Below are 14,810 nucleotides of genomic sequence, written 5' to 3' on the forward strand. Positions count from 1 at the left end.
GAATCTCTCCAGGGGTTTATGTTCAAAAGCTAAACGGCGACGTTTTCGTGGCCCATAATAATCATTTCGAAGTACATAGCCTAATAGTATCTTAGTTGGCCCATTAAATAGATCACCTGGTGGCTTGATAATGTTAAGTGTTTAGCTTTTGCAAATAAGTCTTGCAATTTCCAAGTATTAACTAAACCAATTCTCTTTTGTGGATTTCAATTTGGGAAGTGAAGTTTATTTTTATTTTAAAAAAATTGCATTGTATATTACAAAAAAAATAAACAAAAGAAAACATTTTGATAAAAAAGCGTTACATTATTTTATAACCATAACGAAAATGCCTCCGTTTCACGATACCAAATCAATAGGAGTGATATGATTGGCTGGTTTGGATAACACAAAATCCACAACTGTATCCTTCACAAAACCCAGAAGCAAGCTCCATTTTCTTCACACACTCTCTTTCTCTCTCATCAGAAACCAGAAATGGGAGGAGTTTCTTTCCTCTCCACTCTTCCCTCCTTCACCAACATCAACAATCGTCAACAACATCTCACACTCTCTTCTTCTCATCGCTCTGTAAGTTTCAACCGTTCCCCATTTACTTTTCTACCACATTTATTATCATGTCCCTTTCGAAATAACTGTGATGATGATCATCAGGTTCTCATTCGATGTTGCAAGACCGATCCTCAAGTTTCCGACAACACTTTATCATTTCACAGGCGAGATGTTCTCAAACTCGCCGGGACTGCTGTCGGAATGGTATCTTTTACTTGCTAGGACATTAAAAGAATTGTTGATATAATGTGATTGATGAGTTCTTGGCAGTGATGATCTCTCTTGTTAGGAATTAATAGGTAACGGTTTCATTAACCATGTGGACGATGCACAAGCTGCTGATCTGAATCAGCGTAGACAGCGATCAGAGTTTCAATGTAAGTTCTGAAACAGATGTTCATTTATAAATGAAGTAACAAGAGGTTGTTAGAAACAAATGGTTACTTTTTTTTTTAATTATGCAGCAAAGATCAAGCTTACACTTTCAAAAGCGGTTAAGGCTAAACCGGAGCTTGTTCCTTCTTTACTTACTCTAGCTCTTAATGATGCTATGACTTATGATAAGGTCAGGCTTCATTTTATTTTATTTATATCTATCACTCTAGTGATTGCACAACTCTTGAAAAATATTATTAATTTGTGTAGGCTACAAAATCTGGTGGAGCCAATGGATCCATACGGTTCAGGTACTTGTTGCTCTTGAAATAATGTTATATGCAAATGCAATCAGAAACCGTAGGCTTCACTTTTATTTTTTATGTGTAGCTCGGAGATAAGCAGAGCAGAGAACGCTGGGCTTTCTGATGGGTTGGCTCTCATAGAGGAAGCAAAGAAGGAGATTGACTCTTTCTCAAAGGGTGGACCTATTTCATATGCAGATCTCATTCAACTGGCAGGTGATATTAAAGGTTGTTCATGAACAGAGCATTGTTCTTGTGAAACTGAAGTCTTTCATGGGTTTGGTTCTGTAGGGCAAGCAGCGGTGAAGGCTACATTTTTAACATCAGCAATCCGAAAATGTGGTGGAAACGAAGAGAAAGGGAACTTACTCTACACAGCATATGGTTCAAGTGGTCAGGTAACACAATGCTACCCCACGTGAGAGTCGTGCACTGACTGACACATTGTTCAAATGGAAACTGACTTGTGTGAATGTATAGTGGGGTTTGTTTGATAGACAATTCGGAAGGAGTGATGCAACAGAGGCAGATCCAGAAGGGAGGATCCCATTATGGGGAAAAGCAACTGTTCAAGAGATGAAAGATAAGTTCATTGCCATCGGATTGGGTCCTCGTCAGGTACATTTTTACTTTCCGATTTAAAGAAATGGTTATTGGATCAACTAAAGTGAATGAGTCTATTTTTTTTTGTGGATTTATAGTTAGCTGTAATGTCTGCATTCTTGGGTCCTGATCAAGCCGCAACAGAGAAGCTCTTAGCTAGCGACCCACAAGTTGCACCATGGGTTCAGAAGTACCAACGAAGCCGTGAAACTGTATCTCAGACAGATTACGAGGTTTGTTTTTTACTCAAATTTGTTTGATCATATATTCTTTAAACTCGAGCTCATGTTAGCTTTTTTTTAAAACATGTGTTTGCAGGTCGATCTGATAACTGCATTGACAAAGCTAAGTGGTCTAGGACAGCAAATCAACTATGAGGCATACACATATCCTGTCGAGCGGATCAATCTTAGCAAACTCAAGCTGTGAGCATAAGCGTGACAACAAGTTTAAGTCATTGTATAACTTGAGCAAACTTGAAATCATTAATACATTCAAGATTATTCTTGACATTCCAATGAAAAATAAAAGAAAAATCAGAAACCAACATTGAAAGAAACATTCTCCAAGGAAAAACATATTAATGGAGAAAGTTTAGATACTGAAACAACAATGAAGTCGCCAGAAGAAGAACTGCTTAGGATTGTTGTTGTTCTTCAGCAGGCTTTGCTGCTGCTGCTCATTTCTTGATGATATTGTCGTTCTGACTCCTGACCCAGCATTTGACAATCATAAATCCAGATTCATAAGGCATCACAATAATGCAAAAACTAAACCATTTTTTTTATTTTCAGAATTTAGTCTTTAAGAATGGGTGGTTAATAATAAGGTTCATGGTTAAAACAACAAACAAGAATTACATATTTGGAATCAGAAACCTAACCAATTTGATCTTAGTCTCTCGAAATTAGTCAATAGTCTTTCGGATATCAAACAAGAGAAGAAAAGGTTTAATGCATCATAGAGTGGGATTGTCAAGAAGAATCTGCATGATCAAAGTACTATATTTTTAAAGAGTAATCAATTCAGCAATAGCCTAATCAAATGCCTAGTGAATCAAACTCATCAAATAAGTAAAACTGACTAAATATATTAGAGTTTCTCTTGGAGAAAGTTGGTAAAGGTAATTGTTAGATAATCATTGATCAATAATGAACTTTCATCTCGATTCCAAATTTCCAATTAAGTAAGAGCAATAAATAATAAAGTAGTCCGACCTCTGTGCCAGGTCAGTAAAAAAGCTTTTAATGTGAAAGGACCCCAGCTCTGTGCGCACAAAAATAAAAAAAGGACCCCAGCTCGTTTGAAATCTTCATCAATAGCTTGTCTTTTTACTTATTCACTTTTTTTGTTTTTTTATACATCAACTTGACATCACATACACACAGTACATATATCAAATATCTATACTATAAAATATAATAACAGGAATCTAAACATCAACTAAAGTAAAAGAGAAACATAAACACCGGCCCGGTTTAGATAAGAAAAATGCAAAGAATCCAAACAAGTATCAAGCACCCATACATAGAGAGCAAAAGCACATAAAGAGGCTAACACCATTCCTAGAAGCAACTTTCAGGCAGAGCTCTCGACCATAACAAGACCTGGTTTCAAGGAGATGGCGGCCAAATATGCGGTTCCATGTCTATATTCACCCTATCCGCATAGAAATTGTCGTCCCAACCATGCTCAAAATCATCTTCATAGAACTCTCCCATCTCACCATCCTCAAGAAACTCCCAAGCCAAGTAATCAGACCCATCTGAGAAATAATCCGAGCAGCAATCCTCCCAATCGTTTATCATATCGTAGAATCCGATCACGCGTGGACCCAACACTTTCATATCCGGAAACTTCTCCTTGAAGAACTTGTTATCTAGCTGCACGTCCCAACAGCCTCTAAGTTCCAAGAACTCCAGAGAAACGCAAGACGATAAGATTTTGAGCACTCCTTCTGTGCTCACTCGGTGGTATGCGATCTCTAACCGCTTCAGCTTCGGCATCGTGCTGGCGATCGCATCAGCTTCATCGTCGTGAGAGTCGACGCTCGCTACGTCCAACGGATGCATGTTTCTGGAGAACTCTATCAGGGATTTACAGTGTTTGCCTATGGCTTGTATCGCCTCTGGGCCGAGTTTGCAGCAGTAGCTCAAGTCCAAGAACGTGAGAGACGAAAGCTTTTCGGCTACGTTGACAACACCTGAATTGCTCAGACCACTTCTCGGCACCTTCAAGGTTTTAAGCGAACCAGCACTTACCAAGAAACAAAACAACGAGCTTAGCCTATAAACACTTGAATTCTAACATGCCAAATAGTCATTTTGACGGCCAGAGTTTTCAATAATCTCAACTATATATATATATAAACACAAACGTAGAGAGAGTATGTTTATAACTCACTGTTGAGCAATGAAGGAGAAGATGGAGTCATTTTGAAGGCCAGTGACGGAGAGTTTGCGCAAAGAGCCAGAGCTCCTGAGGATCAACATCTGAAGCATTCGATCGAGATGATCGGACTGGTGGCAACGGTTACTCCATAGCTCAATGTCTATCTCTTGCCAGCAATAAGGTCCGGTTACAGCTCTGTTCCATGCTTTGCAAACCCTAGGCACCACTGTTAGGATCTCTTGAAGTGGTAAGTGGCTAAAGATTAACCCAAGAGCGTCTGGGATTAACTCATCCCATTGTCGAAACTCACCATCTTCTTCTTCCATCTACAAATAGAAAAAAAAAAAGAAGCAAAACATGATCACCAAATTCTTCAAAAAAAAAGGGCTGTAAACTTTTTTTTGACAAAAATATAAATCAAGATCCAAGCAGAGATGAGAATTAAACAAGAAAAAACTCAAAGATCCAACAAACCAAGTTATGGAACTAAACAAATCAACAAAACGACAACACAAGCATACTACAGTCACTGCTACCATTTTTTCCTCAGTAACTTCCACTGCAGAAAGATCAGAGAACAGAGATGTGAAAAAGTGGTGGAAGAGCTAAAGAACCACTGAATCTGAAGCAGATAAGTTACTAGAAATAGAAAGACAGCTACTAAAAAGTCAGATACTTTCTCTCACCCAGAAACTATCAACAAGTAATACTGACGCTTAGAAAAAACAGCAACAATTCAAGAAAATGGAAAAAAAGACTTTATTCACCGGAAATCTCTATAGCTTCACCAAGTTTCTTCTCCAGGTTCGGATTAGAGAGAAGAAATTTCACCGTTTATCCGCCACACAGAAGCTTGGGTAAGAGAGAAAAGAGAAGAGAGAGAGAGAGATCTGACCCACCTCAAAGAGAGAATCAACAAATTACAACCAAACAACAAGAACAAAGCAACAACAGTTAAAAAGCCCAGCGAGTTAATTCTATGACAACAAAAGGGTCCCTCAAGAAAATATCAATTATTTTTTTATAAATACAGTAGAAAATGTACATTAAAATGACAGTCTCTTCTCTCTTTTTTTCACTTGCTTTTAATTCCTCAAGAATCAAGGAAAAGAGAAACCCTTTTTACACGAATCCGCAACCTCTGATCAGAGAATCAGCGAAACTTTTATCTAGTTCTCTGATCCAACCAACAAGAAGAAAAAAAAGAAAAACCCCTTTTTTAATCTCTCGGGAAAACGCAAGAGAGATATTAATTTAGTTTTATAAAGAGAAGTCTTAATGTTTTTTTGATATCGATGGATACTTGGATACAGGTGCCGTGGAAATTGGGTAACAGTGTGTGTAAGTGTTCACAAAATAATTGTAGAGAATAAGAGAGTAACTTGTGAGTGAAAAACCGACACCGACCGGTTAAAGTACCGGAAGATAGCATTTCACGTGTCTATAGATGCGGTTGTGGGGTCTCTGCTGACGTTCACATGTTGACTATTTCTACGATTTGGCATGTGGGCAAAGCCTAAGAAAATATTAGTCTCACACTTCTAAAAATTTTAGAAAAAATTACATAAAAAAAACCTTCAAGACAAATTTTTTAAGCCTCTAAATTTACCAAAAAAAATTTTCCCTGAATTTTTTTAAAAATCGTATGCAACCCCCAGAATCTGAGAGCCGGTCCTGTGTAGAGCTGAGGAAGAGTCTTTACTAAATAATGGACCAAGAGCAAAGGCGTGATCAATACAAGAATCATAAACATATGGTCGTTTCCGACACACATTTATGACAAATGGAAATGGTTTTTAAGTTATCAACCCAATGGTTATTTATGCTCCCTTGAAAAATCCGTTGGGAATTTATGATTTTAACTAATTCTAAATTATAAACGTATTTATGTTTATTGCTTTCTAGAATTATTTTTATAATCTATCAAAATGTAGATAATTGTATTTACATTAGTACTTTATTCAATAAGTTATTTCATCACTTTAGGGTAAAAAGAATAAAACTCCGCACGGACGTGCGGATCAAGATCTAGTTTATCTGAGACTTTTATCCGAGATCCGGATTCGATTCGAGATCCGATCCGAAAATCCGGATATCCAGAGGGGCCAAATCCGGATTCGGATAGTAAAATGTTGGATCCGTCAAAGCCAGATCTGGATATCTTGATTTTTCAGTCCGGATATCCGGATCCGTAAGTTTTATTAAAAATTATTTCAAAAATAGTAATATCTATATATAAAAATTAGTTTTATTTAATATATTTTCATTTTTATAATAGTATATATAAATATTATGTAAATTTTGTAATACTATACATAGAAATAATTAAAACATAAAAAAAATTAAAAAATTATATCTATTTTTATTTTTAAATTATTGTTAATATTTTATATATATATATTAATATTATTTTTTATTTATTTTAAATATCCAAATCCGGATATGCGCCGGATATTACAATTTTTAGAAGGATATCCGACATCCGGATATCCGAGAATCCCGGATCCGGATAAGAATAGTAAAATTATGGATCCGCCGGATAAGGTTCCGGATCCGGATATCTTAAAATTGTCCAGATACCCGATCCGTCCCAGGCCTATGTAACAATATTGTTTTACATATTTTTTTTTCATTTCTAAAAATTGGAATTTATATGGAAATTTAATTAAAGTGAACCTACATTATAGAGAAGATTTTTGGGATATTATTAAAAACAACAACACTTATGTTAAAAAAAAACTATAATAATTTTGCAAAGATCCTATTTGAAAAATTGCTTGAAATACACCAACTTGGATAGCATTAGAAAAACTCAATTAAAGATATCATAACATTTGAATTTTGGGTTTTACGATTATTGTTTAGGATTTATTATTTAGGTGATGAAGTTGAGTTTATAAACTTCTGTAAATAATTATTATATATTTATAATTTATTTTGGGAGGCTTAATTTTTTCTTTTAATAATAAATTTAAAATATTTATGAAAATGATAATAATTTAAAGGTAAATTTGAAAATAGAATCAAATATAAACTAAAATTAAAATATGTTAGAATTATGTTATATACTGTAACATTAAACCAGTTTGGGTAAACGACATATTTCCACACCAAAAGTATCATATAGTAACACTTACATACAATCTTTCAACCTTGACCTAATTCCACATATTAGAAGTATTAAAACTTATTTTTCCCCAGCCAGAAAGATCGAAACTCATATCCTCATAAATGAAGGTTTGACTTGGTTTAAAAGGTTTGAACGTAAACTGATACCAAGTTAATATGTTTTGGACCGAATTTAAAACCTGACCCAACCTGAGATCCAAATACAAACCCGATCAAATTTTCCAATCAGACTTTGGTAAATTTTAAAATCATAATGTATCGATTCAATTAGGTTAGCCACTGGTTAAGTTTCAAATTTTTGAATAGTAAACCGATCTAAATCGGATTGTGTAGATTTTAGTTTATACTTCATACACTATGGAGATACCGGTTTTGATCTTTTTGATTGGGGAGAAATAGGTTTTAATACTTTTAATATGGAATTAGGTCGAGGTTGAAAGATTGTGTGGAAATATTATTATATGATACTTCTGGTGTGGAAATAAGTCGTTTAAACCAGTTTAATAAATATGTGTTCTCTGCATATATAATAGTGTTGGAATATAATTTTTTTTTACATATATAGGTCATTCATTTTTTTTTTTGATGAAATGTTAAATTTATTGATCAACTTTAAAGGAATATATGTACAAAGAATGAGTTTTTAGACTACTAAAGGCTACTGCATATAACTCTAGACTATAGATGAGCACTAAACCATCTCTGCATCAGTCCATATAGCTTTTGATTCGAGCGGTAGTTTGTAGCAGTAATCCTATTCCTTATTGACTTATCAATTAGCTGAGCCAGTTGATCTACAGTTTTCCCCGTCCCGTTGTGTCGCCGGTCATTCCGCTCCCTCCATATGAAGTAAACGGAGGTTTGCAGGGCCATACGCAGTAAGATAGAAGTAAGCCGGTCATAAGAACCCAAAAGCATACTTTGCAGCGTGATTTCCCAGTCCGGGTCGGGGTCTGAACCAAACAGATTGCCTACAACCTGTAACCAGAGTGTGAAAGTATATGGACAAGCGAAAAAAAGATGGTCTCTTGTCTCATCCGGCTCACCACAGTAAACACACCATTGCACATGCCCCCATTGTCTAGTACGATGACCCGTAGCTAGTTTGTCTCTAATGGCCAACCAGGTTATAAATGCATAGCAGGTCATTCATGCTATGACATTAGCATGAGCATATAGATGATCAAAGTGTGTTCATGTTTAATGTATTCATTCATGTATATATTTATTTTGTATATATATTGTTTGTCCATTTATGGTTGGAGTAGGAGATGTAAAACTTTAAATAGTGATTAATAAACTAATTTGGTATAGTTTTTAAATATTAAAATGAAATGGTTTTAACTCAATAGAATATATAAACACTAGTAATAGTTGACTAAAGTTTTATATATATGATGTGTAAAGAGGTTAAATGTTTCATCTACGAAGAGGGGTGTACATAAAAATTTAACATTAATAAGATATTAGTTTTGTGTTAAAAATTATTGACCTAAATGATAACGTTACATGATAGAAACATTTAAAGTTGTAATCTGTAGGAGATGTTTTAAATTAAAAAATCACAGATATAATAAGTCATGATTTATGTTATTAATAAATAAGATATTTTTATTTTAAATTTAAATAGAAATGAATATTGCTTTCCAACAAAATATTTTTTTAAAATCTTTGTAAATTGTCTTTTTGAAAAGTAATAATTTTAAGTTAATATTATCATTAAAATATTTTATATAATTTTAAATTTTCGTTTATAAATCAAGCTAAATTAAATTTAAATTTCTGATTATATTTTATGATAACCAAAATTTAAATAAATCAACTTTTAGAAATAAAATTTAAAATGATTCTGAAATTTTTTTTAAAAGATTTTGTTAGAATTTTTTAAATAAATATTTATTTTATTTTATATAAAAATAAATATATTATAATATATTATAATAAAATTATGTACATTTGATAAGCTTTTTAAATAATGGTCCAACTTAAAACATTACACGTTAAAAAGAAGTTGTAATTTTTATTTTAATAGAATAGATAGTTGGACTTTTCGGTTTCATAGAAAGGTGAAAATATATAAATCAAATCAGTAGCTTTATACCACCTACACATGTCATATTTTTGATAATCTTAAAAGTGACAAAAAGACAAAATAATTCACCAGTGCCGTGTCCCAATTTTGATAGGGAGCAGCGGGAAACAACAAAAGAATGCATTGGCTATGATGACAAAAATTAAGTAAGGATAAGAGAAATGATGAGTTAGATTTTCCTAATTTAGAGAATTTCAGCACAGCAATGCTTGCAAAACAGCATGACATCCAATTGACACACCATAATATTTGTATCTGCGAGTTTTTAAGGGTCAATATTTCATGAATTTAGATACTATAAGTCCGGTCTGATTTGATCGGAGACGGATCCAGGCCCATAAAGGGTGTGGCATGTACGACATGATAAATACTATAAATCTACCGTTACGGTTTCGGGAACCCATGAGCTTATCTTATTCCTCCGACTTCTTTTCAAAAGTCGAGTACATTTTCTTATCCTCTTCGAACACCATGGTGTTAGCGTTAGCGTTAGCGCTAACCGCAGAGACGTTCGATGCTGGAGTGTTTTCAACGATGTCATGTGTGACATCGCCGTCATGAGGTGGTTGATTGTTCTGATCGTCTGTAGCCATATATGACCAAGCGTTTTGCGGCAACGAGTCAGATTGATATGTATCTCTCCCCCTTCTTTCTAGTGCAAAACTATGGAAACCAAAATTTGCACCGTCGATTTCTGTTAACGGAGGAAAATCAAAAAACCTTAATTTAAAGTGCCGAACCTACAATAAGTGATCAGATTATGAGAAATAGAATGCAAATTTGGAAGTAAAGTGAAAGATCTTATTGAATCGTTTTCGTGTATAGGGGTTATTTGTGAAATAACAAAAAAACAATTGGAAATTAGATTTGTAATGAGAAGTTAGAGAGAGATAGGAAGAGAAATGAAGAGAGAAGGGATGATTTTAGTTAGTTTGTGAATTTGTGTTTTTTTTTCGTATATTGGGTCTAATTTTCCTTAACATTTGCATAAAAGAAAATTCAGCACATTAGTTTTTTCTTTATAGACTTGGCCACTTGGGTGTCGTTTATTTATCGCCTTTTTAACATTTGTGTATAAAAAGGCTTTTAAATTTCAGCAAAAAAACTGTCTCATGGATTCTGTATTTCACTAAAAGCCATATGGTATATGGAAATCATAGTAAAAGGAAGATAGAATTTATCGAAATCATAAAAAAGGGCAAAAGACAATACGCAAGTAGCAAACCAAAATGATACAATACGAAGATAGCATCAGCAATTAAAAACAGTCCCTAGTTTCTCAATGAGCTCGGAAAAGCAAGACGTCTCTCTATAATATTTTAAGCCACCGCAAGGACGAGAAGTAGACGTCCTTGCGTCAATGCACTGTGCTTAAAAGTACCTCACTCCTCCCTGCCAACAAGATTGCTTTGAGAAATTAAATCAATTACATTCCAGGAACCTGATCACATTTAACTAAAGATCTCAAGACTCATAACGTCTTAGTTTTATTTATGCTGACGTCTAATGAAAATGGGAAGCAAATTTGGGTAGACAATGATGATTCAAATACACTCACTTTAGTTTCCAGACAACGATTCTGCACAAGTTTTTCACTTAATCATCATACATGTGAAAGCGCATAACAAAAGAAAATCAACTCAACCTGCAAACTATAAGTTCTCTAGCTAACATGATTTGCATTTGCAACAATCAAGAAGCTACTGCTTCTCCCACCACCAAACCCATTGATTCATTCAGAATACCACTAAACCAGTTATCAGCCAAAAAGTACATATGAAGTGTGGTTCTTCTATACATCAATCAACCTCAGTAACATATAATCCAATTTCACAAACCAAAGATTTCAAAGAGGAAAGAAGAATGATACCATTTGATGAGGCAGCCAAAGAGGAAATGCTGCATAATGGGAACCTTCTCGAGCACTTCAACTTTATACATCTTAAGCAAACCGCTGTTCACTTTCTTCCAGTTCGGGACGCCGCTAATATCATCAAGCAAGGGAGAGTGCTCAGCGAACAAACCCTTCTTCACTTTCTTCACAAAGGCGATACAAGACAAGTACATGTACTCGGCAGAGAAATTATCCAAGATATCATCGTTATGAATGGACTTGGGTTTCATATACTTGTGATCAACCAACTGAGAGCTCCCGAAAATAAAGGGCAAGAAATGGTAATCATCAAGGCCCCACACTCCATGGGACCCAGCAGGCTCTAAGCAGTAGACCATCTGCAGCTTCCTCATCAGTTCAAGATACTTAACGAAAACCCTAGCCACCACGCCGTGGTAATCTTCCTCCTTGATTACCCCCATCCTCGCTAAGCAATACAGCCACGCCGCGAAGTTCGTCTCGTGCCCCGTCCCGTAATCGATTCTGCTCGAGTTCCCGAAGCTGTCGAAGAAGTAAGGAACGATCTCGATCGTTGATCCTTTGAACTCGTCGGGAAGAAGCTCGAGGATCAGCGATTCGCCTCTCTGAGCGAGCCTCTCGTGCCACGATCGGAAGGAGATGTTTCCGTAACGCGAGGACATTTGAACGGGAGGGATCTCGTCGATCCATTGCAGCAAGGTCTCGAGGATTGAAACTACGGCGGCGACGGTGGGCGAGACGAGGCAAGGATCGGAGATTTTGTGTCCGCGGATCGATTCGGAGAGAGAGACTACGAATCCTAAGAAGTTCTTGAAAGAGGGGGATTCCTGGAAGCGGCGGATATCGTCCGGGGAGTGGATTCTCTTGACGGGACACTCGAATTGGTACGGCGGAGAGACGACGGGGACTTGCTCGGCGTGAGGGACGGGGGAGAGGATGATCGCTTGAGAGTTGTGTGGGAGATTGATGGCTGGAGCTCGGATTGGGCGGTAGTTTGGGGGCGGTGACATCTCGGGAAGTGAAGCGAGAGGTGAAGGTTCGGAGATCGTTGGACCGCCGCAGTTAGTGCAGCAACCGGAGGGAGGGTAAGCCGATGAAGGTGGGTCGGTGGATGATTTCTCAGGCGTGTGTTGGTCCTTCGGAGGTTCCATTTCGCAGTTCACAGAGGCTTAACGATTACTCGGGAGGCTCAAGTTTTTTTTTTTTTTGTGGTTGGTGCAAATGTTAAAAAGGAGGCTCAAAGTTGAGATGGCATACATAATAACTCTACTGGTAGAAAAACCTATTGAATTTTTCGTTATTACGAAACTAACTTTTAATCTTTTATAATGTGAAAAACTTATATTAATTCTTAACATAATATTAATATTTCATAACTTAAGTTTCACAATAGTTTAATCAGAACATTGATCTTGAGTTTTAACGCGGAAAATTAGTAACAATGACAATCAAAATCAAAAGAAACGAGAAATTCCTTAGGATAATCTTATGAAAAATTTAATATAAATATAGTTTTCAAAGATCAAAGGCCAATTTTCTTAAATAATTTTTTTCATTTTTTTACAAAAATAATTTATGGGGTTTGGCGATGGGATTAGGAATTTTTTTAAACTAAATAAATAAATTTTTAGAAAAAAGTTAAAAAATTCTAAAAATAGTTTCAACAAGAAATTTTCGGATTTAAAAAAAAAATCAAATTTAAAAAATATTATTCAAAATAATAATAATTTTTTTTATTTTATATTTAAATAATTATGTATATTTAAAAATAGAAAAATTCTCTAGAATTGTTTTTTAGTTTATTTTCACAAAAATAGCCATAAAAAAATGACTAAAAAAAGTTCTATTAAAGGGTAAATATATATTTATACCTTAGGGTTAACTAATCTAGATTTAGAGTTTAGAGTTAAGGGATAAAGTTTTAAAGGTATGGTTTCAAATTTAAAAAAAATAAAAAATAAATATTAAATTTTTTTAAATATAATGGACTATTTTAATCATTTTTTTTAGGTTATTTTGGTGACAAAAACATAAAAAGAGTTATTTTATAGATTATCCATTTAAATATCTATAAAATAGTGATATTTTTTTTAGTTATTAATGGAACATTTTTGGTCATTTTAATTCTTGTGATCTTTTTTGGTAAAAAATCTATTTCAGAATCATTTGAAAAATTTACCCCAAAATATAACTAAATCTTCTCTATTAAAAGAAAAGAACAATTTTTATCGACCTTGAAAAAGTCATACTAGATCCATTTCATTAATTATATAATATGATATAATAATCAATAAAAATATTAATAATAAATCAATTTTAGCTATTAATTTGAATTTTATTTTAGTTATAATAAAATCTATTGAGAAATTCTAACAAAATCCAATAAAAATTCAATTTAACTAATTTCCTAATTAGAAATAAAAATATTAGTATAAATTAATTTTTTCAAACAGAAAAAAAGATCTATACTTTTACAAAAGGTGATTATTCATCATGTGGACACATGCCCCATTAATGTTTATCCTCACACTTGAATACATTTTCTATCTCAGATTAATGTTTGCATCATCATCATCATTTCTAAGGTTTTGTCTTCTTCTAAAAGTAACCGACTCTCTCTTCTTATATAAAAAGAGTTTTAACTAATAAAGTGCTCTCACGTACGCAAACATCACATCGATCAATATCCCTTATATATTAATTGAGGAACATTTGAAAAGATGTAACCTCAATTTTGTATTAATTAAAAGAGGCCCTAATGCATAGGTGGTACTCAATTAGGTAGTCAATTACATTCAATTGAAAAATAAGTAGGTCCACATTCGATTTTTATATGTTGTTAGATACATAAGTTGGTCAAACTATATGATATAATGATATGATATGATATTTTCTTTCCTTAAATAAAACCTACGGAATTACCATAAATGACTAATATATAAATGACAATTAATGAGTTTAATAATAAAGATTTGATAACAATGTATATCTCCTCCATCATTTTTTGTTTAATTTTATATTATTAAAATAAATTAAACAATCAAATTAGCTATAAAATAAAATTTAGATTTTTTCGTATATGTTATATTTTGAATTTTTAAAAACGACAATAAATGACTAAAACTATTAAAATTATTATGTTAAAAATTAATGATCAATTGGTTTAACATTTTTATTATAAGAAGATACACATGATTTTAAAACCATATGAGTAAAAAATATCATTTAATAATAAAATAAATAAATATATATATATATATTAAACACTATATACCATAAGATTACATAAATATTTTAATATTAAAACTTTCAATGAATTTTCAAGAACATTTATAAATTATAAATTTATTAAAGATTTTAGATTGAAAATTTTGTTATCGATGATTTAAATATTTTGTTATAAAATGATATGAATGATCATAGAACCGTATGATTATAAATTCTTATTTAATAAATAACTATACAAAATATACTATTCCTAGAAAAATAG

General features: G+C 33.5%; 3 protein-coding genes across 4 annotated transcripts; 1 reads left to right on the forward strand and 2 right to left on the reverse strand.

Annotated features, from left to right (window-relative positions):
- Positions 1–328: 328 nt before the first annotated feature.
- On the forward strand, positions 329–2,382 carry LOC106328985 (thylakoid lumenal 29 kDa protein, chloroplastic). The gene is made up of 10 exons (XM_013767542.1): positions 329–570; positions 655–756; positions 842–929; positions 1,017–1,117; positions 1,198–1,238; positions 1,318–1,448; positions 1,524–1,630; positions 1,713–1,850; positions 1,934–2,068; positions 2,154–2,382. The coding sequence occupies exons 1-10, from the start codon at positions 478–480 to the stop codon at positions 2,262–2,264; spliced, it is 1,047 nt and encodes a 348-aa protein (XP_013622996.1). The 5' UTR covers positions 329–477; the 3' UTR covers positions 2,265–2,382.
- Positions 2,383–3,146: 764 nt separating this feature from the next.
- On the reverse strand, positions 3,147–5,463 carry LOC106336367 (F-box protein FBW2). 2 transcript variants are annotated; one of them, XM_013775183.1, is made up of 3 exons: positions 5,126–5,463; positions 4,239–4,552; positions 3,147–4,091 (listed from the first exon to the last, which is right to left on the reverse strand). In XM_013775183.1, the coding sequence occupies exons 2-3, from the start codon at positions 4,550–4,552 to the stop codon at positions 3,449–3,451; spliced, it is 957 nt and encodes a 318-aa protein (XP_013630637.1). In that variant the 5' UTR covers positions 5,126–5,463; the 3' UTR covers positions 3,147–3,448. The 2 variants fall into 2 exon arrangements, with proteins under 2 accessions (XP_013630637.1, XP_013630636.1); XM_013775182.1 differs by having other exon boundaries at positions 4,994–5,459.
- Positions 5,464–10,593: 5,130 nt separating this feature from the next.
- LOC106336498 (serine/threonine-protein phosphatase 2A activator-like) lies at positions 10,594–12,545 on the reverse strand. The gene is made up of 2 exons (XM_013775337.1): positions 11,318–12,545; positions 10,594–10,839 (listed from the first exon to the last, which is right to left on the reverse strand). The coding sequence occupies exons 1-2, from the start codon at positions 12,469–12,471 to the stop codon at positions 10,830–10,832; spliced, it is 1,164 nt and encodes a 387-aa protein (XP_013630791.1). The 5' UTR covers positions 12,472–12,545; the 3' UTR covers positions 10,594–10,829.
- Positions 12,546–14,810: the final 2,265 nt, after the last annotated feature.

Source organism: Brassica oleracea, chromosome C3 (assembly GCF_000695525.1).
Source record: "Brassica oleracea var. oleracea cultivar TO1000 chromosome C3, BOL, whole genome shotgun sequence".
Lineage (NCBI taxonomy): Eukaryota > Viridiplantae > Streptophyta > Magnoliopsida > Brassicales > Brassicaceae > Brassica > Brassica oleracea.